The sequence below is a fragment of the Eulemur rufifrons genome, chromosome 6 (assembly GCF_041146395.1).
Source record: "Eulemur rufifrons isolate Redbay chromosome 6, OSU_ERuf_1, whole genome shotgun sequence".
NCBI lineage: Eukaryota > Metazoa > Chordata > Mammalia > Primates > Lemuridae > Eulemur > Eulemur rufifrons.
This window is the reverse complement of record NC_090988.1, coordinates 16,542,018-16,561,588: the sequence shown is the minus strand read 5'-3', so window position 1 is coordinate 16,561,588 and position 19,571 is coordinate 16,542,018. Positions and strand designations below refer to the sequence as shown.

General features: G+C 48.0%; 2 protein-coding genes and 1 non-coding gene across 10 annotated transcripts; 2 read left to right on the top strand and 1 right to left on the bottom strand.

The window, feature by feature from the left end:
* The first annotated feature begins 224 nt into the window (after positions 1-224).
* TRAPPC4 (trafficking protein particle complex subunit 4) lies at positions 225-3,910 on the top strand. Of its 6 annotated transcripts, none has more exons than XM_069468860.1 (5): positions 225-452; positions 613-658; positions 1,899-2,002; positions 2,670-2,796; positions 3,056-3,910. In XM_069468860.1, exons 1-5 carry the CDS (start codon positions 278-280, stop codon positions 3,132-3,134), a joined length of 531 nt encoding a protein of 176 aa, XP_069324961.1. In that variant the 5' UTR covers positions 225-277; the 3' UTR covers positions 3,135-3,910. The 6 variants fall into 6 exon arrangements, with proteins under 6 accessions (XP_069324961.1, XP_069324962.1, XP_069324959.1 ...); XM_069468861.1 differs by having other exon boundaries at positions 613-680; positions 1,954-2,002; XM_069468858.1 differs by having other exon boundaries at positions 613-787.
* A 936-nt stretch (positions 3,911-4,846) lies between these two features.
* Positions 4,847-11,298, bottom strand: SLC37A4 (solute carrier family 37 member 4). 3 transcript variants are annotated; one of them, XM_069470801.1, is made up of 9 exons: positions 9,717-11,298; positions 8,667-8,899; positions 8,090-8,333; positions 7,440-7,598; positions 7,088-7,173; positions 6,450-6,563; positions 6,176-6,241; positions 5,683-5,821; positions 4,847-5,562 (listed from the first exon to the last, which is right to left on the bottom strand). In XM_069470801.1, the coding sequence occupies exons 1-9, from the start codon at positions 9,862-9,864 to the stop codon at positions 5,396-5,398; spliced, it is 1,356 nt and encodes a 451-aa protein (XP_069326902.1). In that variant the 5' UTR covers positions 9,865-11,298; the 3' UTR covers positions 4,847-5,395. The 3 variants fall into 3 exon arrangements, with proteins under 3 accessions (XP_069326902.1, XP_069326903.1, XP_069326904.1); XM_069470802.1 differs by lacking the exon at positions 6,176-6,241 and having other exon boundaries at positions 9,717-11,295; XM_069470803.1 differs by lacking the exons at positions 6,176-6,241; positions 7,440-7,598 and having other exon boundaries at positions 9,717-11,296.
* Positions 11,299-15,114: 3,816 nt separating this feature from the next.
* LOC138385503 (U5 spliceosomal RNA) lies at positions 15,115-15,228 on the top strand. Its single transcript, XR_011233738.1, has one exon. It is a non-coding gene; the product is annotated as a U5 spliceosomal RNA (small nuclear RNA).
* Positions 15,229-19,571: the final 4,343 nt, after the last annotated feature.

The window sequence follows — 19,571 nt, the reverse complement described above, 5'->3', positions numbered from 1 at the left end:
AACACTGCCCTCAGCTTGTTGCACTTTGTCGCTAGTTGTGAAGCAGTACTATAGCGCTGTCTGCTAGCACTGAGACAGGAAAAGCAATTTACCGGGTCCCAACATCTACCTTTCTGGCATTGCTAACGACCAGGCATGTCGCTCCAAGTGCGCAAGCGCCACAGGGGGCGAGGCGGCGGTGCTGGGTGGAGAAACGTAGGGTGGGGCCGGGGGCGGGGACTGTGAGTGCGGTTCCGGGGCGGGGCAGCATCCGAGTGCCCCGGCGGCGGCTGCAGCAATGGCGATTTTTAGTGTGTACGTGGTGAACAAAGCTGGCGGCCTGATTTACCAGTTGGACAGCTACGCGCCACGGGCTGAGGCTGAGAAAACTTTCAGTTACCCGCTGGATCTTCTGCTCAAGCTACACGATGAGCGTGTGCTGGTTGCTTTTGGCCAGCGCGACGGCATCCGGGGTGGGCTAGCTGGGGCCTTGGGGGCGGGCCCCGGTGCTGCGAAGTGGGCTGGTGTGTAGGTGCAGGGCTGGGGAGGTATGGGGGTCAGCCCGGGTCCCTTGTCCCCTCGGCGGAATCCCCAGGACTGGAGCTTCGCTGACCGTTAGCTTCACCCTTGCAGTGGGCCATGCAGTGCTGGCCATCAATGGCATGGACGTGAATGGCAAGTACACAGCCGACGGTAAAGAGGTGCTGGAGTACCTGGGTAACCCTGCTAATTACCCGGTGTCCATTCGATTCGGCCGACCTCGCCTCACCTCTAATGAGAAGCTCATGCTAGCTTCCATGTTCCACTCGTAAGTCCCCCCGTCTCCTGAGCAGCGGTGCTTATCTTTCTCTGCTTCCTCTTAAGTCGTCGGTTCTTGTGATATGAAAAGAAAAACGACTGATCCAGTGTGTATAGGTTTTAGGTAATGTTGGCAGTGATGTGATCTTGCTTAAGTCAGCTTCTCTTCTCTGAGCCTTAATTTCTTTAAAGAAAACCAATTGAACTAAATGATCTTTTTAATATTTTTTACTTTTTACCCAAAGGCGTTGCTCTGAGTGAAGAACAACAAGATTTTTGAAAAATTTTTTCTGCTGCCTATTATGTTATGAGATGTGCTGGCCTACACTTAGGAGCTAGATAAGCATGGCACATATTCCCAGAGTGTTCATTTTATCCAAAGTTGAGTTTATTTATAATATATAAAGAGGGTCTTACTGTTGCCCTGGCCGATCTGAAACTCCTGGTGTCAAGGAATCCTCCCATGCCAGCCTCCCAAGTGCCTGGGATTACAGGCACCACGCCCAGCTCCATTTACCCAAACTTTTCCATGTAAAATGTCATATAGTTAAAGCATGTAATGTAAAATAAATGCAAAATTCAAATGAATTTATTTTATTTATTTATTTATTTTTGAGACAGAGTCTCACTCTCTTGCCAGGGCTAGAGTGCTGTGGCATCAGCGTAGCTCACCGCAACCTCAAACTTCTAGGCTCAAGCGATCCTCCTGTCTCAGCCTCCCGAGTAGCTGGGACTACAGGCATGCACCACCATGCCGGGCTAATTTTTTCTATATATATATATATATATATATATTTAGCTGTCCATATAATTTTTTTGTATTTTTAGTAGAGACGGGGTCTCACTCTTGCTCAGGCTGGTCTCGAACTCCTGAGCTCGAACAATCTGCCCACCTCGGCTTCCCAGAGTGCTAGGATTACAGCCGTGCCCGGCCAAAATTCAAATGAATTTAAAAGAAATGTTGACACTGCTGCCAAACAGCTCACACTACCTTTCCTTACTGTCCCAGGCTGTGATGTGAACTCCTCAGCAAATGTTGTCACTTCATTGGAAAAGTTTATGAGGCACTCTTCCCTTACAGCAGTGGGGTGCAGTCCCAACTTTGCCTTCTTTGCATATAGGCTCTTTGCCATCGGCTCCCAGCTGTCTCCTGAACAGGGAAGCTCAGGCATTGAGATGCTAGAGACAGACACATTCAAACTGCACTGCTTCCAGACACTGACAGGTATGCATCTCCAGGTAGGCCAGAGGGATGCAATGGGGCAGGACGGGGGAAGGGATTCACCAAAGACAGCTTTGATGAGCAAGTACAGGGGTGGTGTTGGCTTTTGCTGGGACAGTTCTACGGACACATCTGTTTGTTTGTTTTGTGAATACAAAGCCAATATTTACTCTGAAGCTGATTTTGTCCACGTCACCCAGCATGCTCAGCACTAGTTATCTGTGTTCAGATAAAACTCACCTTAACGCATTTCACATTGCACACATTTTGGAAAGTGGTGTTCCAAAATGAAATTTGAAAGCCAAGTGGAAATGGCCTTTGGATAGAGAGTATCATTGCTTCACTCCCTTAATTTAGACTATTTAAAACTGCCTGAGTTTGTCCCCATTGTTTCTGCTGAGGGACTCCAAAATAGGAAGTACGTGGCAGAGCTAGAACTTAAAGCTTAGTCTCAGTCTGCTGGGTGACATGGTAAAGTCACTTGATTTCTCTAACATCTCTAGTCTCATCTAGATTCAAAATCTTGCCTTTCTACATTATGTAGCAACAAGGATAAAATAAAAAATGGGCGTATGAAAGTGTTTTCTGAAGTTGAAACCGCTGTACAAGTAACAAGATGACATTATTAACTGCATTCTGAGCCTTCAGTTACCATTCCTGGTCTCTACAGGGATCAAGTTCGTGGTACTGGCAGATCCTAGGCAAGCTGGAATAGATTCCCTTCTCCGAAAGATTTATGAGATTTACTCAGACTTTGCCCTCAAGAATCCATTCTACTCCCTGGAGATGCCCATCAGGTAAGTGGCCCCATTCCCCAGATACTGATCAAAGCCTCCTTGCCCCTCCCTGTGTGCTTAGCCCAAAGTCATTTGAACTGTAATAGAATATTACTTGTAAATAAGACAACAGTGAATAGCCATTTATTTATAAATAGAGCCCAGACTTTCCTTTGGGTTCTGGGGCTCATGTCCGTCTAGGAAAGTTTCCCCTGGCTTCAGTGGAGAGAGAGCCTCAGGCCTCACGGTTTTTTGTTATTGTCTCTTGGGCCTGGCTTAGGTGTGAACTCTTTGACCAGAACCTGAAGCTTGCCCTGGAGGTAGCAGAGAAGGCTGGGACTTTTGGACCTGGGTCATAGGCCAAACCTGCCTTGGACCCCAAATTGTGAGAGTTCCCACAGCAGGGGTCCTGCTGTTTCCACTCCAATGGAGATCCCAGCAGCCTTGTTAGTGCACTTGAAAATGAATGCCGAGCCTGATAACATGTACTGATCCCTGAGCGTTAACACTATGCTCTTTCCTTCTGTGTATATCATGGTCCTACTTTCCGACTCTGTACAGATTTATTTATGGAGGAGGTAGGTCTGTAAATGATGTAATAAATATTCCTTTGATCCCAGTGTTTGCTATCCTAATTGATGCTTCTCAGGGAAAGGCACAGGAAGAGAGACCGAAATGGTTAGAGAATTCTGGAAAGATGATATTATGTTCTAGTGGAAAATGCAACAAGTATGTGTTCATTAAATAAATGAACATAAAGCCTATGAGTTCAAGGTTGCAGTGAGCTGGGGATTGTGCCACTGTACTCCAGCCCGGGCAATATAGCAAGGCCCTGCCTCAAAAAAGAAGAAAAAAAATAGGCTGGGCATGGTGGCTCATGCCTGTAATCCTAGCACTCTGGGAGGTCAAGGTGGCAGGGTTGCTTCAGCTCTGGAGTTTGAGACCAACTGAGCAAGAGCAAGACCCTGTCTCTACTAAAAAATAGAAAAATTAGCGGGGCTTCGTGGTGCACATGTGTAGTCCCAGCTACTTGGGAGGCTGAGGCAGGAGGATCGCTTGAGCCCAGGAGTTCGAGGTTGCTGTGAGCTGTGATGACGCCACTACACTCTAGTTGGGGTGACAGAGCAAGACTGTTTCAGAAAAATAAAATAAAAAAATAAATGAACATAAGACTTTGAATGTCTGGTCCCAGAATTGCTGCTGATTTCCTGGGGCCTTGGCAGGGGGTGGGGGTGGGGGTGGGGTGGTGGTGATGGAACATTTATCAAGCACTTAGAGCCAGGCTTTACTGCTTTATCTCACTTAATCTTTACCTTAACCCCAGAGGGGTCAAGCTTTAGCTTAAGATTTAGCAAGGTGCAAACTGTCTGCTTCAAAGTCTTCATGCTGGTTACTGACAGCCTGAGTTTGAACCCAGGCTTTCTGACTATACATTCATCGAACCACTGTTACACTGCCTCCCTCCATCAAGTTATTTAACCTGCCCAGAACCCAATAGCTTTATCTCTAAAATGATCATTCAACGATACAGTGTTCAGTTGAAGACAGAGAAGGCATGAACTTAAAAAAGTCTGTCTACACTTTAGCTTTCCCATCCCAATGAAGTCTCTTCCTTTTGGGGTAGAAAGAGCAGCTCTTTTTTTTTTTTTTTTTTTTTTTTTGAGACAGAGTCTCACTTTGTTGCCCAGGGTAGAGTGAGTGCCGTGGTGTCAGCCTAGCTCACAGCAACCTCAAACTCCTGGGCTCAAGCGATCCTCCTGCCTCAGCCTCCCGAGTAGCTGGGACTACAGGCATACGCCACTATGCCCGGCTAATTTTTCTATATATATATTTTTAGTTGTCTATATAATTTCTTTCTATTTTTAGTAGAGACGGGGTCTCGCTCTTGCTCAGGCTGGTTTCGAACTCCTGACCTTGAGCGATCCACCCGCCTCGGCCTCCCAGAGTGCTAGGATTACAGGCGTGAGCCACCGCGCCCGGCCGAAAGAGCAGCTCTTGCAGTATTTCCCAAGAAAGCTGTCTCTGGCTTATAGTAGCCCTTTGAAAGAATGGATCACGGACAGTGTTTAGTATCAAATCTAGTTTTAATCTTTTATAACAAGTCATCTTTCCCTCCCACCCATGCCCCCCAGCTGTGCCCAGGGTATTCGAGTAATGGCCTCCTCTCTTCCCCTGGAGTCTGAGGTATTGGCAATAGCAATTGCCCACTGCTGAGAGGACTTAGGGCAGAGCAGAAGTCACGGGCCATTAGTGTCTTGTAACTGCAGGGACAGCCTCACCTCAGGTGGGGATGGGGTAGGATGGGGCAGGATGGGGCAGGACAGGGCCCAGGAAAGGAAAAAGGGTACAGGAGGCTCCCTGACTGTAGAAGTTTCCTGTTTGTCTAAAGGCAGGAAATAGGAGCTAATGGAGTCCAAGGACAAAAGTTATCTTTTAAATAGAGCATAGGATGGGGAGCTGGGACCTCATTAGCCACTGCTAACTTCCAGCACCACCTGGGCAAGGGAAAAGGTGCAGAGAGGGAAAGTTGAAGGTTCAGTGCTAGCTGAGCAGCCCCCTCCCTTCCCCCACAGTGTGCAGGGGGATGGCCAGGTGGGACGGTACTCCAGAGCCTCACTCTTCACTCAGCCTTCTTGGGCACTCGACCCATCTTGGTGCGGATGTTTCGCAGGAGGAAGAAGGCAGCCGTGCTGGCTGCACAAATCACTTCAGCAACCCAGAAGGCTGTGCTCCAGCTGTAATGCTTGGCAATGGTGCTGAAGGGCAGCCCAGCAAGAAAGCCGCCCACTGTGAGGGAGAAGGGGAAGAGCCTGAGCCGTTTTGAGGCTAGAGCCAGTGGTGCTTGCTCTGGCCTATGTGCAAGGCACAAGTGGGAGTGAGGCAGACATTCTAGAAGGTATCACTTACCATTGGCCATAAGTCCCACAATGGCATGGGAGGTGCCACACAAGTTGGGAGGGGCACTCTCATTGGCTATGACTCCAAACAAGGCAATGGGACCATAAGAGGAGAAACCAAACACAGCTCCCAGCACCAGGATCCAAAGCTGCAAAAGCAGTGTGGAGTGGCATTCAGAGTCAGAAAGCCTATCTACCTACCCACCCCTGCCAGAGGAGAGAACAATGCTTGGTCCCCAGGAACAAACAATAGTAGTAGAAGGACAGTAAGTGGCCTTCCTCACCCAACTCGCCAATAAAACTGAAAACATGGGGCCACAGTAGTAGATTCCACACTGAGCCAACCCAAGGGCCTAGGTGGGCGAGGGAATGAAGCACAGAAGTCTTCTGAGTTAGTGCTATCCTCAGAATTTATGCAAGCTGGCCTGCCTGGGGGCCAGGCAGAGGGGGCAGGACAAAGGTGAGACAGACCAGGAGAAAAACCAGAGATATCTTTAAGGCACCTCATGCTCCGTAAAGCCTGTGAGCTCAGCAAGAGGGTGAAGAGCTGGAGTCCAGAAAGCAACATCCTAGAGGAGCACAGGGAAGAGAAGAAAACCAGGCCTAGAGTGGAGGAGGAGAACCGAGAAACAGGAGAGGAACCACAGTACAAGCAACTGAAAAGGGAAATGTGAGAGGCAGAGAAAGGGCTGGGCCGGGCTGGAGCCAGGGAGAGGGAGTCAGTGGCCCATGCTTTCTCTCCTGTGCTCTGCTGCTGGCCAGGCCCTCCTTAATTACCTTGGGGGAGTCACTGGTCACCGTTACCCGGAAGAGGTACATGGACACTGTCATGCCAGCCATCATGAACAGCAGCAGGCCATGGCGAGGGTTCCCGTAGATGGACAGCCCTGCCTATGGAGATAGTCCCAGCAATGTCAGGCCCTCAGAACAGGGCAGAGAACCCCCACCCCTGGACTCTGACACATTAGGGCCTCTGCTGACAGGTCTTTGGCAACCCCACCACAGATCTTGGCTCTGGGCAGCTCTGGGAGGCCCTGGGACCTGCCCATTATGTTCTGAGGCCAAACTCCACAACATCCCTTCCTCCACCCTGGGGCAGGCCTGGGACACGTGCTGGGGAGCTGCACCCAGTCTGTTCCTGCCCCAGTTTTCCTGGGGCTGTGGAGAAGGCTATAGCTAGGCTGAGAGGAATCCCGGCTCTCCTTGACATCACTTAAACCTCTTCCCGCAAGAGCCTCACCTTCCCATCCCCAGGAAAGCTAAGAATAGCCTGGAATCATACCCACCTCACCCTGTCTAAACCAGCACATGCCAACCTGCCTGTGCCCCAGGTCTCCCATCTCTCCAGTGCCTGTCCAGCCATGCTGGGAAGATTCAAGGGACCCTTCTCCTTCCTGTCCCTTCTGCCCACTCACCTTTGCCATGGCCCGGTCTGACAGGTAGCCAGCTGCGATGCTGCCTACAAGGCCCCCAACCTCCAGGGCACTCATGTAGGAGCTACCTGCGGTGGGGAGTTGTGGTGGGAAGAGGGAAGGGAAGGATGGAAGGGTATTACACTTTGGGGTTGTCCCACAGTGGCTTAAACCCAGAGAGGTACAGCCTCCCCAAGGGTGACTGGCCTGAGTAGTGCCTGGCCTCAGGGAAGAATAAAGAGTTAGATAAACGGAAGCAGCCTTTCTCCCTAAAGGGATAAAGCCTGACTTTCCCATCCCCTGCACTGGTTCCTTCCTGCTCCTTATGCCCACCCTGTCCCAACACTCATCTTACCCACAAGGGCTGACTGTCCTTTCTCCTGGATAAGGAAGAACTGGCCCCAGTCAGTACAGCAGGTCTTTACTCCAAACACTACAAGGTAGCCAGTGGAGAGCACCCACAGGTAGGGGGACAGCAGCAGCTCCCGTAGGGTGCTCTCATCCTTCATGGAGCCTGGAGATGGGAAGAGGCCAGTCCTCAGGCTCTGCCCTTGCTGCCCTGCCCCCACCTGAGCCCCCACCATTCATTAACCAGCCACGGGGGCAGAGTTCATCAGCACAGCCAGGATCAGCATGAAGAGTATCCCCTCACCCCACTGCTCTCCTCTCCCCCACTCTGCTGCAAGCCTCAATGAATGAAAGAGAAACTGAGGGCCAGGGTGGAGGGCACCCAAGTGCCACTTAAGCCGAGGACGCTATCCAGGACAGGGAAGTCTATGCTGTTGTGGGATATAACATGAGTCACAACACTTGACCCTGCCACTTGTCTGGTACTTAACTGCCTCTTGGGATGGAGTTTTGTTTACTCCCCTCCTGCCCTCCCCCTTCCTTCCCCTACATCCACTGGCTAGCACAGAACCAGGCATACATCTAGCCCTCAGCAAAACTCTGCCCAGTGAATGATGAATGAAGGTGCCCCCGTGGTCGACTTAGGTGGGGGCTCACCCTTCTTGCTCTTCGAGGGGGTGGGGTCCAGATTGCGGAGTCCAACATCAGCAGGTTCATTGTGGATGAGCAGGAGACAGAGGAAGGAGACAGCCACACACAGTGCCCCAGACAGGGCCAGCGTACTGCGCCAGCTGTAGCTCTGGGCGAGGATGGTTGCCAGGATAGGGCCCAGCCCTCCAGCCAGGTTCATGCTGGTTGACAGGATGGCCCACCAAGTGCCAAACTGAGATGGCTCAAACCACTGTGGGGTGGGGGGGGACAAAGTAGGTACTCAGCCTAGAGCCCATGTCATGGTGAGGGTGGGGATCAGGTGAAGCAGACCCAGAAGATCACATTACAGGGATGAGAGGGCGCTTCTACTTGGCAGGGCAATTCCCTCTTCTGCCACCTGATCCCACCACTCTCAGACTCCTAAAATATCTTGACAAGCAATAGGAGCTGACCGGGAACTCCTGAGGAACCTGCTATGAGTTGGGGGTGGAGGTGGCGGTTAAGAAGGGGTGCTCCCACATGCTCACTAGGCATCCATCGCCTAGTCTGTGCCAGTCCAAACAGGCTCTTTGAAAGCACTCACCTTCCGCAAGACCTTCCCACATGGGGGCCAGCCCAGACCCTGGGCCAGGCCATTAAGGAACCAGAGAGCAGCAAAGACAGGTACGGTGGAGCTCCAGGAAAAGACTATGTTGACCAGGCCAACCAGGAGCAGCCCAGAAGAGAAGAGCCAGCGAGCACTCATCTGGTCGGACAGCACCCCGCTCACAAACTTGCTGATGGCATAGGCTGCCGACTGGCTGCTGGTGATGAGCCCTGCAGGACAGGGGAGCAGGGAACAGGACACTTGGGGACTGAGGGCCAGCGCAAAAGCACAGGAGGGGTAGAGGAAGGCATGGGGTCAGATGTGTAGGGGTGCCTGGCAGGTTGAGTCAGGTTCCTTCCCAGAGGAAGAGGAAGAGCCTGCAATGGCAATCCTGACATTCATGGGGCCCTGTTACGCCTGCTACCTCTCCTGCCTCACCATCAGCACTGGCCCCAGGCTGATGACTTCTCAGCTGCAGCTGTCGGGGGACAAGAAGGGAGCAGGACATGGCAGCTCCCCTCCCTAGGATTTGCATATGCCTGATTTCCCACCTCATCCTGGGTGCCAATCCAAGGCTTCTAGCAGTTCTGTTGCCCCACCTCTGAACATGGGGCGAAGCGTTCAGGATTGGGAGTCAGGGACCTTGTCTTTCCTGAAGAGTAGCATGCCAGGAGACATGAAGTCACTGTGCCAACTTCCCAGTCCCCAGTAGTCACAATGTCAGAAGCCAACACTCACGCCTCAGTGTGCACTCACACAGGTGTGAAAACCATGCTCAGAACCCACCCAAACACACTCAGAATAAACTGCTTCTGAGGGCGCACACACACATCAGATAAGCAGCCTTTGTTAGCCTTCACCTGCACACGCCCATGTACATGCATCTCAGAGCCTCTTCACCCTGCACATGCAGACTGACCCCCGGCCTCTGCTGTGTAGACACTCCACACACACTCCACACCTGTACACAACACACAGCATAAACACCCAATGTGTCCTCTTGGTTTTGTGTCCCTTGGCCCATTACCCTGCCCTTCCAGGGCTTACCCAAATCATCCTTGTCCAGAGAGATCTCTTCCACCAATAATGGCATGACAAAGGAGAAAGTCTTGCGGTTGAAGTAGTACAGGCTGTAGCCCCCAAACATGGCCGAGAAGATCACAGCCCGGTAATAGCCATAGCCTTGGGCCGCCATGGTAGAAAAAAGCAGGCCCTATGAGCTGGAACACAGAGTCTCCAACCCACAGTTCTTGCTTGCGGCTCTCACAGCGTCCAGATCTGCTGAGTTAGGTTTTCCTCCGTTCCCTCCTCCACCCAGCCTCCCAGGCTCCCTTTATAGCCACCTTCTGGACAATCATTAAGCCTGGGGCGGCTCCTAGGGAACCCAGTGTCCTGAGGGAGACAAGAAAACAGGAGATTACTGAGAGCCAAACTGGGGGTGTGGAAGGGGTCTCAGAGGGAGGCAGGCCTATGAGCAAGGCCAGCACCCGATGTCCCCAGGATTTCTGCTTTTCCCTCCTCTTCCAGGTCCGCCCTGCGAACTAGCTGTGATTAAAGCCTCAACCTAATTACTTTTGTCTGCATGAGCCCAGGGGAGGCAGGGGTGGGATGAGCAGAGCTGCCCTCTCAAGCCCTGCTCCCTCAGTTACCAAACCTTCTCATTCATTCATGGAAGGTTTATTAAGAGCTTACTGGTTGCCAGGCACTGCACTTTGTACTATGTTAGTTTCTACATACACAGCCCCCCACTCAATTAGACAATACTCCAACCACCCCACTTAAAAGCCTTCTAGAGCTGACCTCACCCCTGTAACTCCCAATGCTCAGCACACAATGAATATAACTGTTTCTTATAGTGGCAGAATTGTAAGCTAGGGGGAACCACCTCCCTTTCGGGTCCCACAATGTCACACAGAAAGCCCCATTAAGGGCTGAGGTCCCGATGGGGCCACACAGAGCTGCCTCTGGGTCCCCATTACCCTGCGACGTCAGTCTGGGCTTCCATCTGGCCGGCTGGGGGCCGCAAGGTCTGGTGTCCAACCTGGGGGACGTTGACAGGGGCCGCAGCCAGAGCGACTGGGCGGCCTGTGGGCGGGAAAGTGCACAGGCGGGCTTCGGGCTGCAGTGCCGAACCGTCCAGCTTCCCAGGGCCCCGGCAACATGCCCCCGGCTTTTCCGCTCAATTGGGAAAGCAACTGAAGCAGAAAGCGTAGGCTCAAGTGGAGCAGGCGACCGCACGTAGTCTCCCGGAGGCCATTGGCTTCTGGCACCCAGAGGCTCAGGCTAGCAGGGTAGCATCGGGCGGCGGGAGGGGGTAGAGGCGGCGGGCTTGGGATCTTGGCACCTGCCCAGCCCCTGTGTCCTCAAGCTACCCAGGACACCCGACTCCGGGGCTGGGAAGCACGACGGGCAGGGGTTTAGAAGCTGCAGAGGTGCAGAGACCACAGGGCTGGAGCGACATAAAGGAGGTGGCATGTGCTGGTCACGGGCAGCGCCTCGGTGGCCCCCAGACCCAGGAATTGCCCCCCTGCAGCTGCAGGAACGGCTCCAGGTTGTATCAGAAGGTGGGGTTCGCGGACAATGGAGCCCCAAGACCTGACACTCCCACTCCAGCCCCGCCCTAGGTGAAGCCCCTACCCCGCAAACCTCCCCCTACCTGAACCGAGGCGGGAGCCCGACTGGGGCGGGGCGGAACAAACCGGCGGGCGCTGCGCATGCGCGAGGGTGGGGGCGGGGTCTCCGCCTGCTGCTTCTGGCGCCCGCGAGCGGAGTCCCGCCCCCCAGAGATGTAGTCTTAAATCTTGCGGGTCGCGCGGCTCCTCGGACGATGACAGCGCCCCTTAGGGGCTGGACGCGGCATGTCCACTCCTTACTGGGTGCATTCAACAAACCAATTTTTAGTGAGTGCCTTCTACTAACACACACGGAATACTGACGTCATAGTTGTTCCCGAGGTGCTCACAGTCTGGAAAAAGTCTCATAATAAAAGAACAGAGTATTTTCTGTGAGAAATTAATGCAGTCCTCAGTAAGCACAATTTGAAAATTTAACTGTGGTCAGACTATTGGGGGACAGAGATAAACCAATATAGCCAGAGTGTTTAAAGAACGGGGCCCGGAGTAAACCTCAAATTCTAATCCTGGACCCATTACGTGCTAACAGTGTGACCTTGGGTAATCTCTGTGAGCTCCAGTTTCTTACCAACGTCATAGTTCTCTGGTAGGACTCAACAGATGATTTAGATAAGAGCTCAGAAAATTTAGATAAGAGTTAACAACAACGGCTTTCGCTGATCCCAGGGAAGAATGGCTGAAGGAATTGTAAATGTTCCAAAATTGAAAGCAAAGATGTTTTACACTAGGGAAGGGAGCAAGTGAAGATGAGATAAAATGAGACGACAGTGTGGCTGCTGAACTTTAATTAATTCAACAGGTATCTACTGCGCAGGAGTCTCGTGTGTACCAGCCACTGTGCTTTCAGCGAGGTGGGTCAGAGGACCAGGTAAGTTTCTCCAAAAGCAAACCAGGACAAAGAGTCCCTGCTGTTATGGGAGTGGTAAGCCATTAAGTCCCCTTCCTCCCCTTTTATTTGTAAGGTTTAACACACACACAATAAAGTACAAAAAGCGTATGAGGCCGGGCGCGGTGGCTCACGCCCGTAATCCTAGCACTCTGGGAGGCCAAGGTGGGCGGATCGTTTGAGCTCAGGAGTTCGAGACCAGCCTGAGCAAGAGCGAGACCCCATCTCTACTAAAAATAGAAAGAAATTATATGGACAGCTAAAAATATATATAGAAAAAATTAGCCGGGCATGGTGGCGCATGCCTGTAGTCCCAGCTACTCGGGAGGCTGAGGCAGAAGAATTGCTTGAGCCCAGGAGTTTGAGGTTGCTGTGAGCTAGGCTGACGCCACGGCACTCACTCTAGCCTGGGCAACAGAGTGAGACTCTGTCTCAAAAAAAAAAAAAAAAAAAGCGTAAGAATCTTAAATGTACAGCTCAATGATTTTTTTCTTCTTTTTTTTTTTTTTTTAAGACTGGTCAAGCGGAGCAGTGGGAGTGGAGAAGGAACAAAGGAATCTGTAACTGGTTGTGATAAATTAGTTATAAACCTCAATGATTTTTTAACATTGAATTTTTACTTTTAACGCGTCTGTAACCACCACACAGATTAACAGTCCTATCATTTTATTTTAGAAATATTCAAACCTACAGAAAAGTTGCAAAAATACTCTTCAGCTCTGAACAAATGTTAGCATTTTGTCATGTTTGCCTAATCTCTCTGTATAAATATACAATTGTATTTGTTTTTGTTATTGAACCATCCAAAAGTTAGTTGCAGACATCATAAAACTTCACTCCTATATATTTCTGCCTGTATTGCCCCAAGAAGGATGTTCTCCTATATAATCACAATACAATTATCATGCTAAAAGAAATGTATTTGCTAACGTATAGTCCATATTTAAATGTCTCCAATTTTTCCAAAGACGTCTTTTAGACCTTTTTTAAAATCCAGAATCCAATCAAGGATTATACATTTCATGTAGCTATCATAACTCTTTGTTTTCTTATAATCTGGTTTTAAAATCTTTTTGGTTACTTTAATATTTTTCAAGATTCAGGTCAGTTGTTTTGCAGAATGTCCCTCAATATGGATTTGTCTGATTGTTCTTGCAATGATAAAGATCAGGTTAAAAAATTTGGGCAGAAATATTATGTAAATGATGCTATGTCCTGCTCAGTATCCCAGGAGGCATGTGATAAGTTTGATCTTATGCTTAAAATGGTGTCCACCTTACTTCTTTTTTTTTTTTTTTTTTTTTGAGACAGAGTCTCACTCTGTTGGCCGGGCTAGAGTGCCATGGCGTCAGCCTAGCTCACAGCAACCTCAGACCCCTGGACTAAGTGATTCTCCTGCCTCAGCCTCCCGAGTAGCTGGGACTACAGGTATGTGCCACCATGCCAGGCTATTTTTTTCTATATATATTTTTAGTAGTCCAGCTAATTTCTTTCTATTTTTAGTAGAGATGGGGTCTTGCTCTTGCTCAGGCTGGTCTCAAACTCCTGAGCTCAAATGATCCGCCCACCTCAGCCTCCCAGAGTGCTAGGATTACACGCATGAGCCACCGTGCCCGGCCTCCACCTTACTTCTATACTGTAAAGGTACTTTTTCCTCTTTGTAATTAGTAAGTAACCTATGGCATGATATTTTAACACTTTGTAAATATCCCGTGCCAACAATCTTTCACTCAAAGGTTTTAGAATTCATTGATGATTCTTGCCTGAACCATTTATTAATACAGTGGTTGCAAAATGGGGACTTTTCTCATTCTATCATTCCTTCTATATTTACTAGTTGGCATTCTTCTGTAAAGATCTTGTTCCCCTCACCATTCCCCTTAAAAAAAGATTAGTATCAGTGACGATTCATGGATTTTTTGTATTCAATGTATAATCATGCATAGCTTAATGATGGGGATACATTCTGAGAAATGGGCTGTTACATAATTTCTTCTTTGTGCGAACATCCTGGAGTGCACTTACACAAACCTAGGTGGCCCAGCCCACTACACACCTAGGCTATGTGGTATTGCTCCCAGGCTGCAAACCTGTACAGCATGTTACTGTACTGAATATTGTAGGCAATTGGAACATAATGGTTATGTATTTGTGATCTAAACATGTGTAAACATAAAAAAGAGTAAAAATACAAGATAAAAGATTTTTTAATAAGGTCCATCTAGGTGGGGCAATTACCATGAATGGAGCTTGCAGGACTGGAAGTTGCTCTGAGTGAGTCAATGAGTGAGTGGGGAGTGGATGTGAAGGCCTAGGACGTTACTGCGCAGTACTTTATAAACACTGTACACTTAGGTACACTAAATCTATAAAAAGAGTTTTCTTTGTTTACTAATAAGTTAAACTTAGCTTACTTTTTTACTTTATAAACTTTTAAATTTTTTTAACTTTTTTAATTTTATAAGGACACTTAGCTTAAAACTCAAACATATTGTACAGGCTGGGCACGGTGGCTCATGCTTATAATCTTAGCACTCCAGGAGGCTGAGGTGAGAGGATTACTTGAGCTCGGTGTTTGAGACCAGCCTGAGCAAGATGGAGACCCCCATCTCTACTAAAAATAAAAAATTAGCCAGGCGTCGTAGAGTACCTGTAGTCCCAGTTACTTGGGAGACTGAGGCAGTAGGATCATTTGGCCCAGGAGATTGAGGTTGCAGTGAGCTATGACGATGCCACTGCACTCTACCCATAAGCAACAGAGCAAGACTATATCTCAAAAAAAAAAAAAAAGAAAGAAAGAAAAGAATAAAAGGAAAACCACTAAATTGTCTCTGGATGAGAAAATACTTTCCAATTTAAAAACAACTGAAGAAATCACCAAAGAAAAGCACAGTACATTTGACCACACTAAAAAACAATAATAATCATACTCTGGTTTCTCTTCAGATCATATAAATCTTTCACCTTTTACTAAAAATTTCTGTGAAGAGGAACAACTCTGAGTCTTAAACCAATTTTTGAGGCCTTCTTTTGGGAAGTCTACATTTATCTGTTAAATAAATAATAAAAAATAATAGTAACACAGATAATTCTGACAAGATGTAAATAGCATGGGCTGCTGGCTTCCAGCTCCAACCCAAGTCCAGAGTCAGAAGTAGGAAAGAGGGTGATGAGCCTGTCAAATTAACATCAAAACATGGAGGCACTCCTAGAAAACAGGTAATGGAAAACAGGTGTGTTAGAGTAGGGGCGGAGGGTGGTAGAAGGCAGCCCAGAGTGGCAGGGAGCCATGCACTGTGAATTGGAGATAGGGCAGGAAAGAGTTTTTAGGTCTGCAACTCACTGTCTCTCAGCATTACCTCGGACAACCCATTGCTTGCCCTTGTTACTATTTAAGGGCAGAAAACAGCAGCCAACTGAACATCAACAGGTTGGGACATAGGTGAAACGTGGCCTTACTAATAACCTATATAACAGGAAAATAAACTATCAAATGGAAAGTAAGGGAAGTAAACTCACAACATATAATTGTCCCTTTGAAGGAAAAACTCACAACTAACCCCTTTGTTGTTTACTTAAAACATCTGTAGCCAGGTGTGGTGGCTTATACCTGTAATGCTAGCACTCTGGGAGGCTGAGGCAGGTGGATTGCTTAAGGTCAGGAGTTTCAGACCAGCCTGAATAAGAGCAAGACTCTGTCTCTATTGAAGAGAAAAAAACTAGCTGGGCATCGGTGTTCACCTCTAGTCCCAGCTACTTGTGAGGCTGAGGTAGGAGGATTGCCTGAGCCCAGGAGGCTGAGGTTGCAATGAGCTATGAGATGCCGCTGCACTCTAGCCAGGACAACAGAGCAAGACTCTGTTTCAAAAACAAAACAAAACAAAAACCCAAAAGAACAACAAAAAACCACCTGTGGCCTAACTCATCATCTCTAAGAGTTTCATTTTTTCAGCCGTGAAGAGCCCTAAGCAGACAATAGGGATGCAAGCTACCCACTCCAACTCTCTGCCTCAGTTCCTGCTAGAACCAGATTCCAAGGACTTTCATACAGTCAGCTTTACAGAGAAAAAAATAAAGAACATCTACAACAGCTTTGCAGCTGCTTCTGTTATCAATCTGCTGAAAGGTAAACCCACGTTTACCCTTTACAGATGCCAAGCCATTTGGCCTTGCAGCCGGCACTTCCTTCCTTCCTCCATGTGCTGTGGCCACTCCTTTCTTTTCTCTCTCTTTCTCTTTCTCTATCTCCCTCTTTCTTTCCTTCTTTCTTTCTCAGGAAAATAAATAAACGTTTTACTTTTATATATACCAATCTCTGTGTGAGAAATCTTTCTCCACCCAAGCGTGAGCACCTACTGAGCTTTCCACTTTTACAACAGGTATAGGCAGACTGGCTGGATCCTAGCATTTACTACACTACCACAAAACCTGAAAGACAAAGTGTTTCTAAGTGTGGGAGGGAGCTCACAAGATGAGAGCCCTGCTTCCTTGGAGGATTTTAACATCAGAAAAATCTCTACTCCACATCTCATACCCCTTTTCCAAACACAAACCTAGTTCAACAGGAGAGGCACATGCTAGGAACCTGGGTTTTAGCCCTTCCTCGCAAGTCTACCAGCCGAGGTGGCAAATACCCCCAGGGGAATATGAGCTCAAGGGGGGAAAGTCTAGACATCTCCAGAAAGAAATCATTATAAGATAAAGACAAATTGAACCGCCTATAATAGACAAGGCAGATTGGTGGGCTAAGAAGTTAAAATCAACATATTAATATCTCAGAAAGATAAAGGAGGATTCATGAAAATATGAAGAAAGTCACCAAACATTTTTCTTCTAGTAATATCAGACTAGCTTGTTTCAGACCAACCCTCTTGCCAGTAACAAATAGAAAAGCTATGCCGGGCGCGGTGGCTCACGCCTGTAATCCTAGCACTCTGGGAGGCCAAGGCGGGCGGATTGTTTGAGCTCAGGAGTTCGAGACCAGCCTGAGCAAGAGCGAGACCCCTGTCTCTACTAAAAATAGAAAGAAATTATCTGGACAACTAAAAATATGTAGAAAAAATTAGCCGGGCATGGTGGCACATGCCTGTAGTCCCAGCTACTCGGGAGGCTGAGGCAGGAGGATCGCTTGAGCCCAGGAGTCTGAGGTTGCTGTGAGCTAGGCTGACGCCACGGCACTCTAGCCTGGGTAACAGAGTGAGACTCTGTCTCAAAAAAAAAAAAAAGAAAGAAAGAAAGAAAGAAAAGAAAAGCTAGTCAAAATATAAAACAAGTATTTGAAGGTATCAGAGAGCTACCAAAGCAGCAAGTTATTAATGAGCTTTTGCAGTTATATTACAGTATAACAAAATGACTCCAAAACTTACTCATTCAAAACAATAATAAGGGAGGAGGACGAGAGGAGGAGAAGGAAGAAAAAAATAAAATAAAACAATAATAAGCATTTAATTATGGCTCACAAATCCATACGGCAGCTGAGGCCAGCTCTTCTTATCCAAGCCGGGCTCAGCTGATGTGTGTGCAGTCAGGTTGCCTGGCAGCCGGCTGGTCTACGATGGGCCCAGGTGAGACGACCCCTCTGCTCCACGTGGTTTTACATACTCCTGTAGAGTAACCTAGGTTCATTCCCATGGCAAAGGTCTGAGAAAGAACTGAAACAAGCAAGACCCCTGAGGCCCAGCTCCAGAAATGGTACGTCATTGCTTCTGTTGTCTTCTACTGGCCAAAGCAAGCCACAAGACCAACCAAGATTCAAGGGGTAGGGAAGTAGACTCCATCTCTTGTCGGAAGCAGTTGTAAAAATCACATTGCAAAAATTGTATATGAAGAATTGCAACCATTTTTTTGCAATCAATCTACCACAGGGGTCAAGACCCCAAAGTGAAGAGAAGCCCTGAGAGTTGAGCCCAACATTTGGTATAATAGGGCATTACCAAGGCAACTGCCTGTTCAAAAGAAGTTGCTGAGAGGCAGAGAAGCTCAGCAGAACTTTCAGAAATCTCCCAGAACTGAGGAAACAACCATCAGAGTTCAAGGCCAAGGAGAAGGCATTCTGAGAAATAGCCCAGGCTTTAAGTCAGGATGACCCCTGAGAAACTATACCCTAGGAATAAGGTTAACATGAAATATATTAATATAAACCTTCATAAAGGCTGCAGTCCAATCAAATCAGCTCAAACTCTGGTTGGATGAAGGTGGTTTCTCAAGATGTGATCTTCATACCCATGGGGGTCTCTTTAGGGGGCCAGGAAGTCAAAACTATCTTCATAATAATATAGAGTCATAATTTGCATTTTTTTAGCATGTTGACATCTGCAATGATGGTGTAAAAGCAGTGGGGGATTAAGCTGCTCATCCTTAGCATGAATCAAGGCAGGAGTGGCACCCAACCCTATTAGTAATCACTGTATTCTTCACCACCACACACTCAAAGTAAAAAAAAAAAAGCCAATTTCACTTAATGATCCTTGATGAAGCAGGAAAAGTCATTAATTTTGTTAATTCTCAACCCTTGAGTACATATCTTTGTAGTATTTCATGTGATGACATATGAATTATGCCTAATATACTACTGTTGTTTGTGGATGTATGATGCTTGCCTCAAAGAAAAGCACTTATGCAGTTGTTTGCGTTGGGAACTGAGCTAGCCTCTTCTCTCATGGAACATCATTTTCACTTGAAAGAATGACAGAAAGACACGCTATGGCTATCTAGTCCTGAGTATTTGTCAGATATTTTTGCCAGAATGAACAAAGTAATCGAGTCATTTCAAGGAAAATGACTGATGGTGTTTGTTATCAATAATAAAATTTGAGTTTAACAACTTCCCACGATTTTAACACTTTTCCAGTGGGACCAGTGGTGATATTACCAGACAGAATTTTTTGGTATTGTGTAATGAAATGCATTAACATTTGGAAGGCCTGCATAATTCAGTGAACCACCATTTTCCAAATGATCAATGCATGATGTTAAGAAATCGTGCATGGGAAAAACATCTATTGAGGTTCAGAAAACGATACCCCAAAATGAAGGCCTCAGAAGCAAAGTCTCTGTCTGACCTTGCCCTGCCCTCGTATCTCTCGCCCCTCATTCTCCCCCAAGGCAAGCCATAGAAACCAGAATCCCTTTTCCCCAAGGTAGGTCATATCAACTAGAATCACAAATATCTGAAAGGCCAGCCATAAAGCCTCCTGCCCTTCTGTGTAACAGCTGGCCTTAAAGAAATTAAGCCCTTCGGCTGGGCATGGTGGCTCACGCCTGTAATCCTAGCACTCTGGGAGGCCGAGGCGGGAGGATCATTTGAGCTCAGGAGTTCAAGACCAGCCTGAGCAAGAGCGAAACCCCATCTCTACTGAAAAATAGAAAGAAATTATATGGACA